Raw genomic sequence first — 20,705 nt, forward strand, 5'->3', positions numbered from 1 at the left:
AGATGGAACATAAAATGCCAGCATAGAGTGGTTGGGTCAAAAGTCCCATGTAAATAGGTTTATTATTGTCACTTGTATCAAGGTACAGTTAAAAGTTCTGTTTTGCATGGGTTTTCAATCATGAGATAATACTACACATAAATACAAGCAACTCAAACTCAAGCACAATAGATAGAGCAAAGGGAAGAAACAGAGTGTAGAATATAGTTCTCAGCATTGTAGTGCATCAGTTCCATAGACAAAGTCCAATGTTCACAATGGGGTAGAGGTGAACTGGACAGTACCCCAGCTCATGGAAGGACATTCAGAGGCTTGATAACAGAGGGGAAGAAGCTGTTCCTGAGTCTGGTGGTGCGCGCTTTCAAGATTTTGTGCCTTCTGCCGGATGGGTGCAGGGACAAGGAATGACCGGGGTGGGACCAGTGACGTCTTTGACTGTGTCGGCTGCTTTTCAGAGGAAGCGTGGTGTAGATGGAGTCAAAGGTGGAATGTCTGGTTTGTGTGGTCACAGTTCTGATAGCTGACCATTGATTTTCTTCAACATGCAAATACTGATCATGCTTTACAGTGCTTCCTTTCATTCATTTTCATGAAGGTTTTTTCCTCTTTATTGTTTTCTTTTAAGGTCCCCTGTTGCAGAATTTCTCCTTGGTGCAGGAAGGAGTAACACGTGGCTGGTTGGAAACAAGCTGGTCACAGTTACCACCAGCAGTGGTAAGGGAACAAGAACACTGATGGGTTTGGATTCCTTGGAGCAGAAGAACACTGAAGAAGCATCCAGGTATGGTTCAACCGTCTCCTTCGTTTAGAGCTTAGTTTAGAGATACAGCTCCACCGAATCCACACCGACCTTCGATCATCCATTCACACGAGTTCTATGTTATCTCACGTTTGCATTCACTCCCCGCACACTAGGGACAATTTACAGAAGCCAATTAGCCTACAAACCCGCACGCCTGTTAAGATGATGGAGGAAACCAGAGCGCCTGCAGGAAATCCACACGGTCACAGGGAGAACATGCAAACACCATGTAGACAGCACCCAGGGTTAGGATCGTACCTGGGTCCCTGGCTCCGAGGCAGCAGCTGTGCTTCTGTTCCACCCCGTTCTCTGCAGAGATTATAGCTTTTGTGTAAAATACAATGTTTGAATGTCATTGGTTTTATCCCCAAAATTGTCACAAAACGTAATACATCATGATGTAGGGACGCAGGATCCAGAGAAAGACCCTTCAGCCCAATGTGTCCATGTTGTCCAAGATGTCCATCTAAACTAGTACCTGTTATGTACCTGTCCAAATCTCTTAGCACCATTGTTACTGCACCTCCCTCAACTATTTTCTCTCACTGCTCATTCCATATACAATCCACTCTCTGTGTGATAAAGTTAGCCCGCAGTGTCCTGTTGAAACTTCCCCTTCTCAGCTTAAAACCTATGTCGTCTAATTCTTGATTCCCTACCCTGGGAGAAAGACGGTGCATTTACCCTACCTATGCCTCTCATGATGTTGTATACTCCTATCTTTTATACTCAAAGAAAGTCTACCCAACGCGTTCCCTTGAATCTTGGCAATATCCTCGTAAATCTTATCTGCACTCTTTCCACCTTCATGGCGTCTTTCGTACATCAGGGTGACCAAAACTAAACACAATATTTCCAAGATATTTCCAAGTCTGAAGAAGAGTCATGACCTGAAATGTCACTTGTACATGATCTCCAGAGATACTGCCTGACCCGCTGAGTTAACCCAGCATTTTGTCTGTTTTTTGTCTACAATATTTCCAAGTTTGGGGTTCATAGATGTCTTGTACAAATGCAACATAATATTCAAACTATTTTCGATGTTCTTACTGATGAAAGCCAGTGTGCCAAAGCTTTCTTCACAACCCTGTCTGCCAGTGATGCCACTTTCAGAGAACTCTGTGCTTGTACGGCTATGTGTCTCTGTTCTACAGCACTCCCTGAGTATAGTCTCACCCTGGTTTGACTTCCCAAAATGCAAAATCTCGCACATATCTGAATTCAATTTGCCTATTTACCCAACTGATCAAGCCATCTCTGTATTTTTTGATGAGACCACCTATTTTAGTGTCATATGTAAACTTACTAACCATGCCTTGTACATTCACATCCAAATCATTGATCCAGATGACAAACAACACCGACCCCTGAGACACACCATTACTCACGGTCCTCCAGGCGTATAAAGAACCGTTCACCATTACCCTCTGCTTCCTACAATCAAACCGTTTATGTATCCAATTGGCCAGTGCTCCCTGTGATCTAACCTTCCAGTGCAGCCTACTACCATATGAAACCTTATCAAAGGCTTAACTGTAGACCATGTAGACTACATCTCCTGCCGTGCCTTCATCGACTTCTTGGTTATTACTTTAAAAACCCCCCAATCAAATGCATGAGTCGTGATCTCCCTTACACAACGCACTGATGCCTTTTCCTAATCAACCCCTATGTTTCTAAATGCATGGATATCGTATCCCTCAGAATTTACTCCAGTAACTCGTCTACCACAGATGACATACTTACTGGTCGAAGTTCTCAGTAAGTGCAGATTAATTTTCGTCATGATCTGACATCATGTGTAGGTCCACCACCGATTATCCGGCAACTGGTGGCCCGGCTTAGCCACCTGAAAGCTATGCTCTCTAGTCTTTGACATTCCCACGCTGGGAGAAAGGTTTTGACTGTCTACCCGATCAATGAGTCTCATAATTTCATATACTTGGTCTGGAGTTAAAGAGAGATTAGAATGCTCAAGGTAGATTTACTGTTTTGACTCTAAGGTTGGATTTATCGATGCAAGTAAAGACAACACAAGAAGCCCCTGCCAAGCTGGAGTCTCAAACCAGCCAGCAGATTGCCAAGGCAGCTCGCCTGCGAGTGAGATCCGTATCAGGTGAATGTTGCTTCTGGGGCATGACGTTTAAAAAGTATATGTGACCAGATTTACTTTTCATGGCCAGTGTCGTACTGCAATTATTGTATTCATAATTCTTAAAATCTGGGTACTTTGATTGCATTGATCAATTGATGATTTGTAGTTTGATGTCAAACCCCACGCAGACAGCACCCGAGGTCAGAGTGGAACCTGGTTCTCTGGCGCTGTGAGGCAGCAGATGTGTCACCGTGCGAGCCCAGATCTTGTCCCTCTCATCTTCACTTAGCGATGACATCTGGTGCGGATTTACATGTTGAGAGCTCCTCTCCAGTATTTCATCGACAACCTGCTTGAATAAAATCTGGCATGTTGGTCATCATCCAGGTTTCTCCATTCAAGTGAACTTTTTATTTAGTTTAGTTTAGAGAGGTGACCGACGATCCCCATACACTAGGGGCGGCACGGTTGTGCAGTGGTAGAGTTACTGCCTTACAGCGCCAGAGACTCGAGTTCGATCCTGACCATGGGTGCTCTCTGTACGGTGCTTGTACTTTCTCCTTGTGTGGGTTTTCTCCAGGTTCTGCGGTTTCCTCCCACACTACAAAGACGTGCAGGTATGTAGGTTAATTGGGTTTGGCAAAATTGTAAATTGCCCCTAGTGTGTGTAGTATAGTGTTAGTGTGCGGGGATTGCTGGTTGACGCGGACTCGGTGGGCCGAAGGGCCTGTTTCTGTGCTGTATCTCTAAACTAAACTAGCACTATTACACATTAGGGACAATTTTACCGAAGCAAATTAACCTAAAAACCTACACGTCTTTGGAATGTGGGAGGAAACCAGAGCATTCGGAGAAAACCCACGTGGTTACAGGGAAAACGTACAAACTCTGTACAGTCAGCACCGGTAGTCAGGATCAAACCTGGGTCTGTGGCACTGCAAGGCAGCAACTTTACCGCTGTGGCATCGTGCTACATTTATTGGGGTAAATGGAAAGTGTATTTGTGTTCAAGGCAGTACAGTCAAGTGGAGATTGTAGGATTGTGAGACCTGAATAACAAACTCTGTGAAACACTTAATTCAGTTAAGAGAATGAGCCATACACTGCCAAAATTCACAAACGATACCTGTGGGATAATTATGGAGTAAGCTAAGTTACAACTGAAATATTAAATTTAAAAAAAAGTTTGAGGCTGGATATTTGCACAATTTAAGTTGGAATTTCATTGCTTGATGGAACACATCTGCAAAACTAAAGCCAAGCTATATATTTAAAACAGATACACAGAACAGCACAGGCTATTCGGCCCACAATTTCCAAACTGAACATAATGCCAAGTTAAACTAATCTCTGTGTACAAAATCAAGACAGGTAAACGCACTGATTCATTTGCCCAGTGTAGGGGAATTGAGGTCTAGAGGACATAGGTTTAAGGCGAAGGGGGAAAGATTTAATAAGAACCTGAGGGTTACCTTTTTCATGCAAATGGTGGTGGGTGTATGGAACAAGCTGCCTGAAGAGATAGTTGAGGCAGGTACTATCGCAATATTTAAGGAACATTTAGACAAGTACATGGATAGGACAGGTTTAGAGGAATATGGTCCAAACGCAGGCAGGTGGGACGAGTATAAATGTGAAGTTGGGCGGTGTGAGCAAGTTGGGCCGAAAGGTCTGTTTGCATGCTGCATGACTCTACCTGCATGTGATCCGTATTCCCCCATTCCCTCCATATCCACGTGCTTATCCAAAAGCCTAACAGATGCTATTTAAAGTTCTATTTAAATATCTAATACACCGTGGAGCTGTGTGATTCTATGGCTACACCACTGTGCAATTGCTTTTTCTAAAGTTGGCTGCTTCTGTTTCTCCAGGTGGTCATGCTCTCCATAGCGATTCAGTTCAGAGTTTAAGTCCTCTGGTGTCGCCCTCGGACTCCGAGTTCTCTGCCCCCTCCGTGATGGCAGCGACAAAAGGATTGGAAAACCGCAAATCACTGCATCGGGGTGCAGCACCCTCCAGTGGCCAGCCTCTCTCGCAGAAGGAAAAGGCCAACCTGGCTGAATATGCCTCAGTCCTGACTCAGGGATGGGCAGAAATATACATTCGCCGACCCTCGGGTATGTCCATCGTATTGTGTTCTGCAGCCATGATTGTATGTGGATCTAATAAACCTTTGTTGGTTATGAATTGAAAGAAGGTTGCTATCTTCAGAAATGGAGAACGACTTTGTCGGAGCAAGACAAGAGTTTTGATTGTTATTGACTCTCATTTTAGAGTCATATGGCACAGAAACAGACCCTTCGGCCTAATTTGCCCAGGCCTGACCCAGTTGTCCCATTTATGCTAGTCCCACCTACCCAGGTTTGGCCCATATCCCTCTCAGCCTCTCTTCTTCTAGTGCCCCTCTTGGGGCAATCTAGGGCAGCGCAGTAGTAGAGCTGCTGCCTTACAGCGCCAGAGTCCTGGGTTTGATCCTGACCACAGGTACTGTCTGCATGGAGTTTGTACATTCTCCCTGTGACCGCGTGGGTTTTCTCCAGGTGCTCCGGTTTTCTCCCACATTCCAAGATGTGCAGGTTTGTCGGTAAGTTGGCCTCTGTAAAATTGTCCCTAGTGTGTAGGATAGAACTAGTGTATGGATAATCACTGCTCAGCGCGGACCCGGTGGGCCGAAAGGCCTGTATCCACACTGTATTTCTAAACTAAGCTAAACAAATTATTTTTCCAGAAGTATATCTGGTCATCTGTACAACCATTTATAGCTGTTGGTTTAATACTGTTTCCAAGAAATTCACCCAAGGGTAAAGGCAAATTTAGTTTTGTTTATTGCCACGTGTACTGAGAGACAGTGAAAAGTTCTTTTTGCTAACCAGTCTGCAGTAAAACCATACATGATTACAATACAGCTGTCCACAGTGCATAGATACATGATAATGGGAATAACCTTTAGAGCAAGATAAAGTCCAGTAAAGTCTGATTAAAGATAATTTGAAGGTCTCCAATGAGGTTAATAGTTGCTCAGGACCATTCTCAAGTGGTTGATAGGATGGTTGTTGCCCGATAACAGCTGGGAAGAAACTGTCCCTGAATGCTTGCTTAATTGTATGCCTGACTTTTCATACAGCAGTAAAGTTAATCAAAAAGATAGAACAGGGTGTGATATTGCAATTCCCCTAATTCTGTAGGATAGCTGCCAAGAAAGTTGTTAAAAAAATACCCTCCACTTGTCTGTGTTGCCCTCTATGTGAAATAGTTGTTTAGAAATGCAAGTGGCACAAAGTCAGGCCATGGAACCTTCCTGCTTCCTGCCGGCATTTACAGTTCCACATGAGCAGCCTCCACCATAGCCAGAGAGAGATACAGCGTGGAAACAGGCTCTTCAACCCACAGAGTGGGTACCAACCATTAACCACACATTTACACCCACCCTACATGAATCCAATGTTTAACTCCATCCACATGCTCATTAACTCCACCCAGATTGTGCCACTCACCTACATACTAGGGTAATTTACAGAGGCCAATTAACCTACCAACCTGCACATCTTTGGGAAGTTGAAGGAACTCTGAGCACCCAGGGGAAAATCGCACATGAAGAACGTGCAAGCTCCACAGAGGCAACACTGATGGTCAGGATTGAACTTGGGTCTCTGGCACTGCAAGGCAACAACTCTGCCAGCTGTTCACCTGACTTCATCTTGTGCAACCAGAACAACTTTCTCCCTCGCGCATATTTGGTTGAAAACGAATAATTTTACTCTTATTTTCTTGGTTATTCCCGATTATTGCCCAATTACGAATTAAAGAAAAAATAACTGCTGGGGTAACTCAGCTGATCAGGCAGTATCTCTGGAGAATGTGGATAGGCGGCCTTATGGCTTCCGGCCCTAAATGTCACCGTCTGAAGAAGGGTCCCAACCTGAAACGTTGCCTATCTATGTTCTCCGGAGATGCTGCGTGACCCGCTGTGTTACTCCAGCACTTTGTGCCTACTTTGTAAACGAGCATCTGCGGTTCCTTGTGTCCACGTTAGAATTGAAGAACTTCGATTGAAATTAAAAACAACTTTTTAAAAAATCAACTCTGTTGCACATTTTGACAAGAAAGTAGGCGGCAAGTTGTCTTGTGACATCTGTTTTGATCGTACTTGCATTGGTACCTTGTAGGTAATGCAAGCTGGCTTCTGTGTCTGGAGAATCCGCCAAGCCCATTTTCTTCCGAGATAAACAACATGCCCTTGCAAGAGCTGTCCACTGTGCTGATGGCTGTAGAGAGAGTGACGGACCCACACCAGCAAGCACCTTGTCGATCAGCATCCATGCCGTGCCCCAGCTTAACAACCAAGCCACCAATACTTCAGCGTTTCAATACAGGTGAGTAAAAGTCCCATCTCTTTTCCTAAGCACGAGCTGGATCTTCACATGCCTGCTCCTGAAGTTCATCTTGGAGCTGGGCGAGGCAGCATCTGCAGAGAAGGAAACGGTCAATGTTTCAAGACAATTATCTTTCATAAGAATTGGGAATGATTAGAGGTGATGGAATGCAGAGAAATTAGGAGAACAGGCAGATTTTTTGTAGGTGGGAGAGATTAAATAGTGGTTCAAAAGTAGAACTAAATGATGTTGGGACATATAAAGTGAGTCATAAGTAACTGCAGAAGGTGGTTTACAAAAAAAAAAGTGTTGGAGTAACTCAGAGGACAGGCAACATCTCGAGATCATGGGTAGGTAATGTTTCAGTTCAGGTCCCTCAGTCTAAAAAAGGGTCCTGTGATCAAAATGTCACCTATCCATGTTCTCCGGGGATGATGCCTGACCCGCTGAGTTACTCTAGCATTTTGTGTCTTTTTGTGGAAAATTTAAGTAATGGTTTTAAATAATGGCTTTCGAGAGAGATTGGAAATAGTGATATTCAGAAATGGAAGTAATAATCTTCATTTGAATGTGTAGGAAGAACTGCAGATGCTGGTTTATACTGAAGATAGACACAAAATGCTGGAGTAACTCAGTGGGACAAGCAGCATCTCTAGATAGAAGGAATGCATCTAAATATTTGGACTCTGAATCCTGAAGATTGTAAAGTGCTGAGAGTAAAGATGAGCTTGCTTTAATCATTGTGATAGAAATCAAAGTTAGTTTGAGACTGTAATATTCCAGATACTCCAGCATTGGTATCATATTTTAGCTTATTAAGACAGTTTTTAATGATGTAATTCACTAAAGTTACTTTAAAAAAAAGATATCCTTGCAGGTGATGCATTTAGAAACATTACAGCTTTGGGATCAAAAACATCTTGGTGTGGTACTATTTTCCCAAGAGCTTAAGTAGGGGCAGCACAGCGGCACACCTGGCAGGGCTGTTGGCTCACAGCGTCAGAGACACGAGTTCAATCCTGACCTCGGGTGCTATCTGGGTGGAGTTTGCACCTTCTCCCTGTGACCACGTGGGTTTCCTCCGGGTACTCCGGTTTCCTCCCACGAACCCCAAAATGTGTGTTTGTAGGTTAATTAACCGCTGTAAATTACCCATAGTGTATAGGAAGTGAATGGGAAAACTGGTATGAAGGGGTAATTGATGGTCAGTGTGGACTCTGTGGGCCAGAGAGCTTGTTTCCAGGCTGTATCTCTAAAATTAAATCTAAATTTGCACGTGGTATAGTTTCCGCCTGTAAATGCAGTTTTCAGATGCAAAAGTACCCGAGTGAAGCGTGGATGTCTATATTTATATAAATTCTGGACAAGCATTGTGCCCCTTGGGTGGGCTGTATGCTGATCTTAGAGGGACAAATCTCAGTCTACCAGGGTACAGGGACTTTAAATTGGGGTCTTCTGCAAATTATCCAAGTTTAGGGGGAGGATAAGTGTTCGTGATACATACCTTAAAGTCGCCAATAGATTCTTCAGCATTCCCTGCAACCCGCTTGTGTTAGTGGGCACAACGCACATTTTTCCCCAAGTAACAGAGGGCACAGTATTTCAAGCAATAAAGGGCACAGCTCACAGTTATTAACAAGTAGTAGAGGGCACAGCCTAACCAACAGAAGGGGTAGCCCACAGTTTTTTCAAGCAATAGAGGGCACAGCCCACATTTTTCCCAAGCAATAGAGCTGACATTTTTTTGAAACAATAGAGGGCACAACCTCAGAGTTTTTAAAACAATAGAGGATGAGATCCATGTTTTTTCTAAGCAATTGAGAGCACAATCCACAGTTTTTCCAAGCAGTAGAGGGCACAGTTTTCTTAAGCAGTAGAGGGCACAGAGTTGTCTTAAGCAATAGAGGGCACAGAGTTTTCTTAAGCAATAGAGGGAACAGAGTTTTCTTAAGCAGTAGAGGGCACAGAGTTTTCTTAAGCAGTAGAGGGTACAGAGTTTTCTTAAGCAGTAGAGGGCACAGAGTTTTCTTCAGCAGTTGAGGGCACAGAGTTTTCTTAAGCAGTAGAGGGCACAGCTCACAATTACCACCAAGTAATAGAGGGCATGGCTTGACGTTTTCCCCAAGCAATAGAGGGTGTGGTTGGCGGTTTTTCCAAGCTATAGAGAGCACAGCTCACAGTTGTTTGCAAGCAATAGAGGGTACGGCTCACTGTTTTCCCAAGCAACAGCAATAAAAAGGACAAGGGCCACAGTAATTCATTGCAACGCCCATCACTGCCTTGGAGAATAAAGGGCCTGTCCCACTTAGGCGATTTTAAGGCGACTGCCAGCGACTAGGCTGTCGCCGAACGTTCGCCGGGGTGTCGCGGGCATGATCGTGAGGAGTCTTCCAAACATCGTAGTGGATCGATGGGGAGTCCAGAACCAGGGGCCACAGTTTAAGAATAAGGGGTAGGCCATTTAGAACGGAGATGAGGAAAAACTCTTTCAGTCAGAGAGTTGTAAATCTGTGGAATTCACTGCCTCAGAAGGCAGTGGAGGCCAAGTCTCTGAATGCATTCAAGAGAGAACTAGATAGAGCTTTTAAGGATAGTGGAGTCAGGGGGTTATGAGGAGAAGGCAGGAATGGGGTACTGATTGAGAATGATCAGCCATGATCTCATTGAATGGTGATGCTGGCTCGAAGGGCCGAATGGCCTACTCCTGCACCTATTGTCTATTGGATCGTAGCGGATCTCGGCACGTCGCCGAAAAAAAAGGGTTTGAAATCTCTCGGCGACAGCTGGCTTGTCGCCAGGTATCGTTGCTTATTGCGGGCACTGTTGAATGCTGTCCCCAGGTTTGATAGGTTCTCTTAAGATACATTTAGAAGCACATAATATTAAAATAAGTAAAGTCATTTCAAAATACCATAAAATGCCTGTGTTTAACCAATTTATTTACCGTCAGGACATTTGACAGGTAGATTGGAGGCCACAGTTTGACAGTCAGGTAAGCGTGGGAATTTCGCAATGTTTTTGGCCTCAGCCATTACATTTAAAGTAGGCTCCCAACCCAGATATGCAACCCAGAAACCAGATATGCATCTCCCTTACATTTTCAAAGAATGCCCACACACTTTTCACAAATACAGCTATTAGTAAACTGGAAGTAAATCCGGTTTATTCCCTGTTACAGTGAAGCTTGTTTTTTAAGTAACCCATACAAGGTGTTATAGTTCAAAACTCTCAAGTACTTACCGACTTGTCAGTGATTTCAGCAAAAACCAGGACGCCGGAGAAGCATTGACAGCGTGGGAATTTCGCGATGTTTCAGAAGACGCTGTAATCTCGACCTGACTCGGCATTGTCGTGGTCATTATCGTCGGGTAAAAGAAAAGTTCGGCGATCTGCTACGATTTTGACAGTCGCCGGCAGTCGCCAAAAAGATCGCCTAAGTGGGACAGGCCCTTAAGGCAAGTTGTTTATCCTCTCCCATTAATATAGAGGTGCTAGATGTCTGGTATCTAAAGCACAGCCCCAGGTGCACAACCAGTATTTATATCAGTATACATTCCGCAGTGGAGCAGCAAGGGACTTGCTTCAATGCAATCAATTGCCATTTCTATTCCCTATACCCCCCATGGGGAAACGCTATAATTTTCCTGGCACAAAACAGTGTTGGTGCAGTGGTAGAGTTGCTGCCTTACAGCTCCAGAGACCCGGGATCGATCCTGACTCCAGGTGCTGTCTGTGCAGAGTTAGTATGTTTTCTCTGGGTGCTCTGGTTTCCTCCGTCATTTCAAAGACTTGCAGGTTTGTAGGTTAATTGGCTTTGGTAAGTTGTAAAATTGTTCCTAGTGCGTAGGATGTTGTTAGTGTACGGGGTGATCGCTGGTTGGCGTGGACTCGGTGGGTCGAAGAGCCTGTTTCCACGCTTTATCTATAAATCTAAAGTCTAAAGACTGCAAATCATGCAGCATAGCCTAAGACAATGGCTGAGGAAGCATGTGGAATCAATGGTCAGAGGATAGACCTTACAGCATGATAGTGCACTGATCGGCATGTACTCAGTGGGCTGAAGGGCGTGTTTCCATGCTGTGTCTCGAAAGTCTAAAGTAAAAGAACCTGGTGTTTTGAAGTCTACAACTCAGAAATTTAGCAGAAATGTAATTTTAATAAAGGTTTCATTGTCCACCTCAAATAAGCCTGTGTGAGTGATTTGAAATTTGTGCAGGTTTTGCGTGTTAATATAAATAGTCTTTGCAGGAGGGATTGTGTAGCTCTTGTCATGGGCCTTTGCGTTTTGCATTCTGTTAACAAGAATTTCTCCCATGCCTCACACGGCCACTGATTTCATTTCCCTTTGCAGTTGCTTCTTTCTCTTCTATGTGCCAGACAAGCTGTCGAGGAGAATTGCACAGGAGCATTTCCTGGGCAGGTACTTGCCAGCACCCTCCAGGGCGCCCGTGAATCATTAGTATCCATGCATCCCGTGCTGTTTCATAGCTCTCTGTGTGTATGTGTGGCAGATGTAGCTCTTTAATTAGCTGGAGTAGCATGGTATTCTTCCAGTTGAAAGTGGCTGCTGCTTTGCAGCGCAGTTCTGAAAAGCTTACGACGCTGCGTTTAAACATTTGTCCAATAATTTTTGTTTTTCCGCAGTTTGCTTACTAACAAAAGGCTTAGTTTCATTATCTGGAAGTTGAACTTAATCAAGCATGCCCTTCCAAATCATTTTTAAGTACGTTGGTTTCACTCACGATCTGCTGCAGTTTCCAACACCTAGTCTTGTGTGGTTATTTGGGGGTGTTATAACATTCTCAAAGCCTTGCTGTGTATGCATTCCTTTACACATCATAACTCCCAGTAGATTAAAACTTTGGTTTGTATACTGTAGAAAGAAAGAACTGCAGATACTGGTTAATGCACAAGTGAACACAAGATGCTGGAGTAATCGGGGATCTTACAACCCAGTGTCATGAACATTGAATTCTGTAATTTTAAGTAACTTCTACTCACAATCCCCTCCCGTCTCGATACTTCAGACAACCTTCTTCACTGTACTTGCAACACAAATGTTGGTGTCATTCACAAACGTACTAATTTTGACACATATTCTCATCCAAATCATTAATATATATGATCATCAATGGAAGATCCAGCACCGATCCCTGCGGTACAACACATGGTGGCAGTCCTCCAATATAATGAAAAACACTCGACTAGCCGCCTCTGACTCCTTTCTCCGAGCTAGTTTGAAATCCATTTCTCCAGCTCTCCCTGGATCCATGCGATCTAACCTTCCAGACCTGCCTACCATGCGGGACCTTGTCAAAAACCTTGCTAACGTCAATGAAGATATTGTCTTACTGCCTTGCCCTCGTCAGTTCTCTTGGTGTCCTCTTCAAAAAAACACCATCAAATTTGTGAGACATGATTTCCCACATGCTCAGCTATGCTGACTATTCCCAATCAGACTTTGCCTTTCCAAATGCAGATAGATCCCGTTTCTTAGAATCCCCTGCACTAACGTTCCCACCACTGATGTTGGGCTCATTTCCCTGGCTTGGCCTTGCAGCCCTCGAGTCTGCTCCATCATTGGATCATGGCTGATCTATTTTTCCCTCCAAACCCCATTTTCATGCTTGTTTGCTGTGTCCTTTGATGCCCTTACTCATCAAGAACCTGCCAATCTCTGCTTTAAAAATACCCAATGTTTTGGCCTCCACCGCCATCTGCGGCAATGAATTCCACAGATTCACCACCCTCTGGCTAAAGAAATTCCCCATCATCTCCATTCTAAATGACCGATGAAGACAAATGTGCCAAACACTGCCCTTCACCACCCTGTCTACCTGTGTCGTCAGGAAACAATGTACTTGTAGAAACAAAGAACTGCAGATGCTAGTTTATGCCAAAGATAGACACAAAGTACTGGACTAACTCAGCGGGTCAAGCAGCATCTCTGGTGAAAAAGGATAGATCACGTTTCGCGTCGGGATCCTCCTTCAGACTTGGCTGAAGATGGATAGAATAGGTTGAGAAGGATATGGGCCAAATGCATGGCAGGTGGGACTAGTGTACATGGGACATGTTGGTCAGTGTGGGCAAGTTGGCTCGAAAGGCATGTTTTCACGCTGTATGACTTTATGACTCCATGATTCTACGGGTCCTGACCCAAAACGTCAGCTATCGTTTTTCTCCAGAGATGCTGCCTGACCCTCTGAGTTACTCCAGCACTTTGTGTCCATCCTCACTATGTACTTGTAGTTTAATTTCCTTCTTTTGAGTAAAATATAGGAAGTAAATGAGAGGTTGGTGTATCAATCAAAATAAGTAAACCAGAGATAGACACAAAATGCTGGAGTACCTCAACAGGACAGGCAACATCTCTGGATGGAAAGAATGGGTGACGATTTAACCAGAGGGTTAAATCATTCCATTTAATGGAACAAGCCTAGTTTCACAATTGAAATTTTATTAGATTGATATTTTTAATAAGCTGATGTGAACTATTTGGATGGGTAACAAGAATCTGGTTCTTCCAATCTCATACTTATGATAACACAGAAGGAGGCCATTCAGGTCGTCCTGTTTATGTAACTACCAGGGAACAATCCCCTTTGCTCTATTTCTTTCTCACAATCGTGATCTACTACTATCAAGAGCCCATCATATCCTCTGACTATTTTTTGCTATTAACCTACACTAAAAGTTAATTTACGTTCCCCAGAAAATGTATCGCTTGTCTTTGGGATGTGAGAGTACACCAGAGAACTCGGGCGAAACCTGTACAATTACTTAGAGAACACGCACATTTAAAGGGAAGAGCAGGATTAATCTGACACTTTGTGGCGGCATGGTAGCGCAGCGGTAGAGTTGCTGCCTTGCAGCACTAGAGACCCTGGTTTGATCCTGACAATGGGTGCCGTCTGTAAAGAGTTTATATGTTCTCCCCATGTCCGCGTCGGTGTTCCCCGGGTGCTCTGGTTTCCTCTCACACTCCAAAGGCGCACAGGTTTGTAGGTTGATTTGCTTTGGGTAAAGATTGTATAGTGTCCCTCGAGTGTGGGATAGTGTTAGTGTACGGGGATAGTTGGGTGGCACAGACTCCGTGGTCCGAAGGGCCTGTTTCCGCGGTGTATCTGTAAACTAAACTAAACTTTAAAAAATCAAATCAGTTATGAAGTTAGGAAACACTTTTATTTTAAGCTGTTCGACGTGATCCAGCCTGTATTCAAAGTTGTGCGAATTTAGAAGCCTGCCATCTGTTTAAAGGTGATTGTAGTTGGAGGTGGCACAGTGGTGCAGCTGGTAGACCTGGTGCTTCAACCATGATCATATTGAATGGCGGTGCTGGCTCGAAGGGTCAAATGGCCTACTCCTGCACCTATGTTCTATGTTTCTATGTTTCACAGTGCAAGAGCACTGGGTTTGATTCTAGACTTGGGTGCTGTCTGTGTGGAGTTTGCACGTTCTCTCTGATTTCCTCTGGGTGCCCCGGTTTCCCAAAGACGTACGAGTATGTAAGTTGATTGGCCTCCTAGTAAGTTGCCCCTAGTGCGTTGAGAGTGGATGCGAAAGTGAGATAACACAGAACGAGTGTGAACAGGGGATCGAAGGTCGCCATGGACTCAGGGGCCAAAGGGCCTGTTTCCATACTGCATCTTCCAATTTAATAAACATTATAGAAATTTAAACCTGTTTTGCAAGCAGGAATTGATACTAGATCTGTGGTTTAATTTTGAATCTGAGACTAGAGATATATTAAAAGATGTGTGCTAGTCAAGATCACTCTCTGCTCTGTTATAGACAAACAGGCAGAGATTGCCCCAGTGCTGAAGGGAAATTATGTGTGTTTCCCTAAAGTGTAATTTTTAAATTGAAGTAGTTCACTTGATTTGCTATGGGTCAAGCAAACGTTTCTCAACGTATTGTGTGATTGTAGTAATTTCCAATATAAAGTGGTTTTGTTGGAAGTAATGCTACATTGAAAGTCCAGGGTCAAGGAGCATAGTTGATAATCATATAATTTTGATCTATTAATCAACAGTGTTCCTTGTGCTTCAACCATATAAAAAGTATTTGCGCTTTCTTGCCAGTACTCCTAAAAATGCTAGAGGTTTAATTAATCTGTAGGAAGAAACTGCAGATGCTGGTTTAAACCGAAGATAGACACAAAAAGCTGGAGTAACTCAGCGGGACAGGCAGCATCTCTGGAGAGAAGGAATGGGGGACGTTTCGGGCCGAGACCCTTCTTCAAACTGATGTCAGGGGGGTGGGCTGAAGAAGGGTCTCGACCCGAAACATCACAATGGGTGACTTCTCTCCAGAGATGCTGTCTGTCCCACTGAGCTACTCTAGCATTTTGTGTCTATCTTTGGTTTAACCCAGCATCGGCAGTTCTTTCCGACGCCTTTCTGGATTATCCATTTTGCTGGACCAACAGAGGTCACGGCCTTCAAGTCAAGTCAAGTCAATTTTATTTGTATAGCGCATTTAAAAACAACCCACGTTGACCAAAGTGCTGTACATCAGTTCAGGTACTAAGAACGAACATACAATGGCACACAAACATAACAGCACATACATAAACAGTTCACCACACCTCCTCAGAGGGCCTCAAACGCTAGGGAGTAGAAATAGGTTTTGAGCCTGGACTTAAAGGAGTCGATGGAGGGGGCAGTTCTGATGGGGAGAGGGATGCTGTTCCACAGTCTAGGAGCTGCAACCGCAAAAGCGCGGTCACCCCTGAGCTTAAGCCTAGACCGCGGGATAGTGTAGTAGCCCCAAATCGGCCGACCTGAGGGACCTGGAGATAGAGTGGTGGGTTAGAAGATTTTTGATATGGGGGGGGGGCAAGCCCGTTTAGGGCTTTGTATGTGAATAGGAGCTTGAAATTGGGGTGGGGGTGGGGGAGATACCGGACCGCAAAGCCGGGCGCAGAAGTCGGCTATGGGAACGGATCTGCCGGCTTCGGCCGGGGTGGAGTTCCTCCTGAGCCCCGGCCGCTGACGGCAAATCCGACCCACCGATCGGCTGCAAAAGTCGGCCATAGGAAGGATCTGCCATTTCCGGCTGGGCCAGAGTTCCAGAGCCCTGGCCACAGAGGGCAAATTCAAATTCCCAGTGAGGTTGAGATCGGCTGCCTCACCCGGCCTAGGCTCCACATTTTCGGGGGAACTTCCATGGGGGAGGGGGATCTTGTCCGGATTAAAGGAGGGACCGAGAAATCGGTGGTGGACCTGTTTTATGCTCTGTTGAAACCAGCCTTGGAAGGTTCAGATTAGCTAAGGTGGACACAAAATGCTGGAGTAACTCAGCGGGTCAGGCAGCATGTCGGGAGGGAAGGAATGGGTGACGACGTTTCTGGTCGAGACCCTCCTTCAGATTAGCTACATTGATAAGCCGCAAAGGTCTGACTTAAATGTCGGAATGATGGATAAACGTAGTGCTTTTCATAGCTGTTGCTGCAGTTCTGCTTATGTTAACATCAATGTTATGTTAACATCAATATTCTGAATGGATAAAACATGCTAAACCTCCTCAAATCTTCATCCATCTCGAATAAGGGCTTGTCTGCTATGAAGTTTCCAATTTGCACCGCATTCATCTAAACTTAAGGAAATGCCGTTGTCGTGAGGAATGAGAAGGTGGATGTGTTCTGACGGTAAACCACATTTGTAGATTCGGTTGCTGTGTCGGAGGAAGGCGATGGGCTGGGCGTGCACTTGAAGGCCTGTGATTCCCCCGTGGAGTCTCACGAGCTCGAGGACTTTGAGGTAATAGTTTCTGAGCCGATCTTCATGCCAGCAGAGAGCCAGGACGTGATTACAACATCATACAGCCGAGTAAGTTACTCTATTTCCTTGGTTCTTCCGTCACTGTTCTCATGAAAATCTGTATGACTAGTGTAGTCATGTTCATAAGTTCTAGGGGTAGAATTAGGCCATTTGGCCCATTGTCGACTCCGTCATTCAAACATGACTGATCTATCTTTCCCTCTCGACCCCATTCTCCTGCCTTCTCCTCATAACCCCAGGCACCCTTACTAATCAAGCACCTGTCCATCTCCACCTTAAAAATACCCAGCGACTTGGCCTCCACAGCCATCTGTGGCAATGAATTCCACAGATTCACCTCACTATGACTAAAGAAATTCCTCTTCATCTTTCTAAAGTTATGTCCTTTTATTCTGAGGCTATGGCCTCTGGTCTCTCCCACTAGTGGAAACATCCTCTTCACATTCACTATCCAGGACTTTCATTAGTCGGTAAGTTTCAATGAGGTCCCCACCTCATCTTTCTAGACACCAGCAATTACAGGCCCAGTGATGTCAAACACCCACCGTAGGTTAACCCAATCATCCCTGGATCATTCTTAGTCCATGTACCTTATTGAACAAGAATGTAGATTTTCACCCTCCTCAGCAGTCCCTTGCACCCGTTCATCTGTTCTGAGCTGATTAACTGACTGGCACTTCACCTTCATGGTAGCGCAGCTGGTAGAACTGCTGCCCTACAGCGCCAGAGACCTGGGTTCGATCCTGACTTTGAACGCTGTCTGTGTGCCGTTTGCTCACTCTCCCCGTCATAGCATGGGTTTCCTCTGGGTGCTCCAGTTTCCTCCCCCATCCTCAAGCCATGCGGGTTTATAGGTTAATTGGCCTCTGCAAATTGCCTCTAATGTGTGTAGGGAGTGGATGAGAAAGTGGGATAGAACTAGTGTGAATCGGTGATCGATGGTTAACGTGGACAGTAGGCAGAAGGGGTAGGAGAGGGGGGAGAGGGGTGAGATAGTGGGAAGAATGGGTGCATGCCGGGCCAGGGTGGAAGGTTCACAAGAAGGGGGGGGGGAAGGAAAGGTAGTGGGGGGGGGGAAGGAAAAGTGGGAGGGGGGAAGGAAAGGTTTAATTTAACATTGAATTAAAACTGGAGAATTCAATGTTCATAGTGTTGGGCAAACAAGATAATACATTGGTACTTTCACCAGCTGATTATAATGTCCTAAAATCTCTAAACTTTAGGGAAACTGAATGAAATGCGGAAACCTATGTTTAGTGAATTTGGTTAAAGTAAAACTAATTGCAAGAAGATAAATATGTGATGAATACTAAATGATTGAATGCCAACATTTTTTGGGCTTAAGTCGTCATCAACATCCAGTCAGGAGGAAGACAAGACTGTTCAGGGAGAAGATACAGGGATAACGGGCATTGCCTCTGATAAGGTGGTGCCATCTTCTTTGGCCATTGATCCATTGGAGGAAGAATTTGATTTCAACCACGCTCAAACTCTCAACAAGTCCAGCTCCTCCCCAGAGCTTCAGAACCTCCAAGAAACGTCGGAGGTAAACGGGAAAGAGGGGCCCGCCGGGAAGCCAGCAACTGAGGCAAAGCCGAGGAGTCACGCGGAGAGTATTGAAGAGGAATGTCCTCCCAATGGCAGACTGGAAACCAGCGACGGCAGCAAGCAGGAGACACTACCTCCGGCAGAAAAGAAGGAACCCCCTCTATCTCCAAACCTCTACAGGCCCAGGGGTCACACCATTTCTGACTCGGCACCATCGAGGAGGGGCCGGAGGTCACAGCGTAACGGGGTTCAGAACAGATCGTCGGCGTCGAATGCGGAGAAGATTAGTGGAATAAGCCCAAGGTAGGTCAAATCCCTCTTTGGATTCTAAAGGACGTACTTTTTCGAGGCTCATACCCGAGGAAGGATGTGCTGGCGTTGGAAAGGGTCCAGAGGAGGTTCACGAGAATGATCTCGGGGATGATTGGGTTAACATATGAATAGCATTTGCTGGCTGTGGGCCTCCTCGCTGGGGTTTAGGTAGACGAGGGGGGAGGATCTCATTGAAACCTACCGAATAATGAAAGGTCTAGATAGGGTGAATGTGGAGAGGGTGTTTCCAGTGGTGGGAGAGACTAGGTAGCGGTACGGTAGCGCAGCGGTAGAGTTGCTGCTTTACAGCGAATGCAGCGCCGGAGACTCAGGTTCGATCCTGACTACGGGTGCTGCACTGTAAGGAGTTTGTACGTTCTCCCCGTGACCTGCGTGGGTTTTCTCCGAGATCTTCGGTTTCCTCCCACACTCCAAAGACGTACAGGTATGTAGGTTAATTGGCTGGGTAAATGTAAAAATTGTCCCTAGTGGGTGTAGGATAGTGTTAATGTACGGGGATCGCTGGGCGGCACGGACTTGGAGGGCCGAAAAGGCCTGTTTCCGGCTGTATATATATGATATGATATGATAGGACCAGAGGGCACAGCTTCAGAATAAAAGGACGTACTTTAGAACGGAGATGAGAAGGAATTACCTTCACCAGAGGGTGGTGAAGCTGTGGAATTCATTGCCACAGGCGGCAGTGGACGCCGTCATTTGGTATTTTTAAAGCAGAGATGGATAGATTCTTGATTAGTTGGGGCATCAAAGGTTACGGGAGAAGCCAGGAGATTGGGGTTTGAGAGGAAAAGATAGATCTGCTGTAGTTGATTGTTGCAGCAGCCTCGATGGGCCGAATGGCCTAATTCTGCTCCTATGTCTTATGGTCATAAGTTATATTGGGAATAAGATGCATTTTCCTTAATGCATAGAACAGTACAATTAATAGAACATCGAATAGTACAGTACAGCACAGGAACAGGCCCTTCGGTCCACAATGACTGTGCCAAACATGATGTCATGGTAAATTAATCTCTGTTCGCTTGTGATCCATACCCCTTCATTATTGCATTGGATGTGCCTGTCCAAAAGCTTTATAAACACCAATATATTGGCACATACTTCAATTTATCCTACAACAACAGTGACAGGTAGGCCATGGGCACAAGTCTTCTGCAGAACCTTCACACATTCATTTCTATATTCATTAACGACCTATTAAATGTATTAATATAATGGAAAACAAAAATAAACGCTGGTTTAAATCGAAGATAGACGTAAAAAGCTGGAGTAACTCAGCGGACAGGCAGCATCTCTAGAGAGAAGGAACGGGTGACGGTTCGGGTCGAGACCCTTCTTCTTCTTCAGACTAACTATGAGTCCCTGATATTGGCAGACTTTGCCCCTCCCCTTCCTTATTCATGCACCTCCCATCACTGATGTTATCTGAAGATTTCAGATTTCATAAACATTTAACACCCAGCCTTTAACGGTGGCGCAGCGGTAGAGTTGCTGCCTTACAGCGAATGCAGCGCCGGAGACTCGGGTTCGATCCTGACTACGGGTGCTGTACTGTACGGAGTTTGTACGTTCTCCCCGTGACCTGCGTGGGGTTTCTCCGAGATCTTCGGTTTCCTCCCACACTCTAAAGACGTACAGGTATGTAGGTTAATTGGCTGGGCAAATGTAAAAATTGTCCCTAGTGGGTGTAGGATAGTGTTAATGTGCGGGGATTGCTGGGCGGCGCGGACCCGGTGGGCCGAAGGGCCTGTTTCTGCGCTGAATCTCTA

General features: G+C 45.1%; 1 protein-coding gene across 6 annotated transcripts in view; it reads left to right on the top strand.

Annotated features, from left to right (window-relative positions):
* Positions 1 to 20,705, top strand: part of tsc2 (TSC complex subunit 2) — a 91,492-nt gene that overhangs the window by 57,746 nt on the left and 13,041 nt on the right. For 5 of the 6 annotated variants that reach the window (XM_078418115.1, XM_078418116.1, XM_078418118.1 and 2 more), the window contains 7 exons: positions 626 to 781; positions 2,806 to 2,918; positions 4,769 to 5,014; positions 7,064 to 7,270; positions 11,622 to 11,690; positions 16,940 to 17,103; positions 18,401 to 18,906. In XM_078418115.1, coding sequence (XP_078274241.1) covers positions 626 to 781; positions 2,806 to 2,918; positions 4,769 to 5,014; positions 7,064 to 7,270; positions 11,622 to 11,690; positions 16,940 to 17,103; positions 18,401 to 18,906 — 1,461 coding nt within the window. The remainder of the gene's footprint in view (positions 1 to 625; positions 782 to 2,805; positions 2,919 to 4,768; positions 5,015 to 7,063; positions 7,271 to 11,621; positions 11,691 to 16,939; positions 17,104 to 18,400; positions 18,907 to 20,705) is intronic. The other variant, XM_078418117.1, reaches the window with a different exon arrangement.

This window comes from Rhinoraja longicauda, chromosome 21, assembly GCF_053455715.1.
Source record: "Rhinoraja longicauda isolate Sanriku21f chromosome 21, sRhiLon1.1, whole genome shotgun sequence".
NCBI classification, from domain to species: domain Eukaryota; kingdom Metazoa; phylum Chordata; class Chondrichthyes; order Rajiformes; family Arhynchobatidae; genus Rhinoraja; species Rhinoraja longicauda.